Consider the following 2,823-nt stretch of genomic DNA (forward strand, 5'->3'; position numbering starts at 1 on the left):
AATCATCCTTTTAAGTATCACTTGATGAGCTAAACCAAAATATTTAAAATTTTAAATCCCGAGCAGAATGTTCTTCTTTTACGCACAGAATATCCACGGTAGGGGCTCAGTGGTGTCTGTGACGTGTGCGTGTAATTGTTTGAGGACAGTCAGCCTAACATAAACTAATTAAATTTGTTAATTTGCTTGTGTCTTATTGTCGTGAGGCGACACTAAAGCCAAAGTGTTTATTTGCGTTTAAAACTCTCCCATATGAAGTTTCCAAATACCCTACTTCAGCTTCATCCCATTGAAAGTAGCGTGGCTTTCAGGGGCCAATCGCACAAGGCCTGCCCTCCTCTGCAGACCAATAGGAGGCGGCTGTACGAGCCTGTCAGTCACAGGTGAGGGGGGATAGTGAAGCTGTAGTGAAAAGGGCCGTAGAGCGGAGTGCGACTGTGTCCATGGCACAACTATGAGGACGAGCCGACTGACGCCCGCGGATGTAGGAACAACTTATCATCGCTTATCCTCGGGGAGTGCGACTAAGAAACAGCTTTGGTGGAAGTACATTTGATGCGATTTAAGCTGAAAACACGGATGAACTGACGATATTTCCACGTTCACGGTTAGTCAATTCTAGTTGAAGATCGCGCAACTTTGCTCTATTAAAATGGCCGTTCATGGCAATTCCTTAATGCCTTTTTCCATCCAAGCCATCCTGAACAAAAAGGACGACAGTCGACACTTTGCTGAGGTTGACATGTGCTTCTCTAAGGCAGCGTGCTGGAAAATATTTGGTGATATGAACAGTGTTTCTCGAAGAGACGACGGCGAAGTTTGTGAACGCGCGGACCAGAAGATCTACGATTCTGACTCGGGACTGAGCGACGACACCGAGAGCAAACCTCTGTCTGCGTGTAAATCTGAGAAAGATGCGGACAATGTGTCAGATATTCCAGAAGAAAGTCTGCACGAAGAGACGGACCACGAGTCCACGTGTGTGGAACACACTAAAAGTGACAGCGAGCCCAATAACGCAACAGGTAATACAGTACATCTTTACTACAACACACAGTTTTGATTTTTGGGTAGCGATCTGTAGGCTGTTGTAGCGCACGGACTGTATTCATTTGTTATTTGTTGGAATAGGTCTATTTTATATTAAAACTTGTGATTGTGGTTTGACCGTTTGAGCATGATTCTTGTGCCATTGTATCATTATTTGTTTTTTAGATCTTTCCTGCCGTATGCTCATAAGCTCAATTGCTATAATTACAGCACTAACATGAGCATCGAATGGTTTAAAAAATATTTACATGGGCTTAGTAAATGATTCACTGCATTATTTTGACCTTGACATCGTTAAATTGTCTACTTTACAGACTAATGGTCTCGTGGACTGATGATGTAGGCTGGATGCAAACTAATGATCAGGAACTCAAAAGTGACAAATGTTGTGTTGTTTCTGTCAGATTCAAGCACAATGGAGGACAAAAGTCTTGACCAGCCCAAACAGAGGAAGAAGCGCTCCAGAGCGGCCTTCTCACACGCGCAAGTCTTTGAGCTGGAGCGTCGCTTCAATCACCAGCGGTACCTGTCAGGTCCGGAGCGGGCGGACCTAGCGGCTTCTCTCAAACTCACAGAGACTCAGGTGAAGATCTGGTTCCAGAACCGCAGGTACAAGACCAAGCGGCGCCAGATGGCCGCTGACCTGATGGCCTCCACTCCAGCGGCCAAGAAAGTGGCAGTGAAGGTTCTGGTGAGAGACGACCAGAGACAGTACAGCCCGGGAGAGATCCTACGGCCTCCGCTGCTCTCACTGCAGCCGCCTTATTACTATCCATATGCGTACTGCCTACCTGCGTGGACATTATCTGCATGCACTGGCAATCAGTGAGAACACCTCCAATTAGATCATATTTATTCATTTGTTTTATTCCACTGATCTATAGGAAATTGAACTGTTTAAAGAGGAGATACAATTCCTTTTATAAACAAAAACCTCATCTTCCATTGGCAGTGGTAAAACGTCTCCTTCTCCAAAGTGAACTATTGGCCGAGGACTGTGTGTCAGTGTGTAAGCCTCTGAAGGCCTTTTCTGGAGTGGAGCTGTGGTAAACATCATTCTGACTGAAAGGAAAAAAAAAAACATGTTTGGTTTCTATTTGAGATTCACCTTCCTACCTCTGCAGTGGCAACAGGCAAAATCTTTGTATTATAGAATGTATCTTTTGTGTTTGGAAAGGTATAAAAATCTGCACTTTGAGCTTAAACACATTATTTCTATGTTAATTATAAACGTTTTTATTTTGTATTCATGCATCAGGCTAAACTATGTAGCTGAAAGGGACCAAAACAGACAAACCCTCTAAAATGTATGTGCTGTTTGAAACTATTAAAACATATCTACATATCTTTTTTTTTTTACATTTTTGAGGCCTTTTCTTTACATTTGGATCAAATTAATATTTAAATATTTGCTGTACAGGGTTGTGCACTATAATCCACAACTAATGTCTGAAACAAGATCAAATTTGAATTCCCAAACCCCACTCTCTCTTCCTGCCCTCTTTTCCCAGATACACCTGTCAGACAATGATGAATAGCCCTGAGATTGCAGGACAGGGCAAACTGACAGGTACCTTTTAAAGTTGCGCGTCAACAAGAGGAGGGGAGTATGCTGGGGTTAAGGAGGCCCATGTCACCGTGCTCTCTATAGTCAGAGAGGTGAACAAAGGTTCACGAAGCACTAAGGAACCACCCTCATCGTCTGCTGCTGATGGTTTGGCATCGACAAGATTTTAGGAGCGATATTACGCACACAATTTTATTGCAATTCAC

At 43.4% G+C, this 2,823-nt stretch overlaps 1 protein-coding gene across 2 annotated transcripts; it reads left to right on the forward strand.

The window, feature by feature from the left end:
* Positions 1 to 399: 399 nt before the first annotated feature.
* On the forward strand, positions 400 to 2,406 carry nkx3-2 (NK3 homeobox 2). Of its 2 annotated transcripts, XM_055224752.1 has the most exons (3): positions 405 to 607; positions 696 to 1,025; positions 1,455 to 2,394. In XM_055224752.1, the coding sequence occupies exons 2-3, from the start codon at positions 743 to 745 to the stop codon at positions 1,877 to 1,879; spliced, it is 708 nt and encodes a 235-aa protein (XP_055080727.1). In that variant the 5' UTR covers positions 405 to 607; positions 696 to 742; the 3' UTR covers positions 1,880 to 2,394. The 2 variants fall into 2 exon arrangements, with proteins under 2 accessions (XP_033830168.1, XP_055080727.1); XM_033974277.2 differs by having other exon boundaries at positions 400 to 1,025; positions 1,455 to 2,406.
* Positions 2,407 to 2,823: the final 417 nt, after the last annotated feature.

Source organism: Periophthalmus magnuspinnatus, chromosome 10, assembly GCF_009829125.3.
Source record: "Periophthalmus magnuspinnatus isolate fPerMag1 chromosome 10, fPerMag1.2.pri, whole genome shotgun sequence".
Classification (NCBI taxonomy): Eukaryota; Metazoa; Chordata; class Actinopteri; order Gobiiformes; family Gobiidae; genus Periophthalmus; species Periophthalmus magnuspinnatus.

Coding starts and splice junctions, on each gene's coding strand:
- nkx3-2 (XM_033974277.2), top strand. CDS start 653: ATGGCCGTTCATGGCAATTCCTTAATGCCTTTTTCCATCCAAGCCATC. Junction 1,026..1,454: donor CGAGCCCAATAACGCAACAG/GTAATACAGTAC, acceptor TGTTTCTGTCAG/ATTCAAGCACAATGGAGGAC.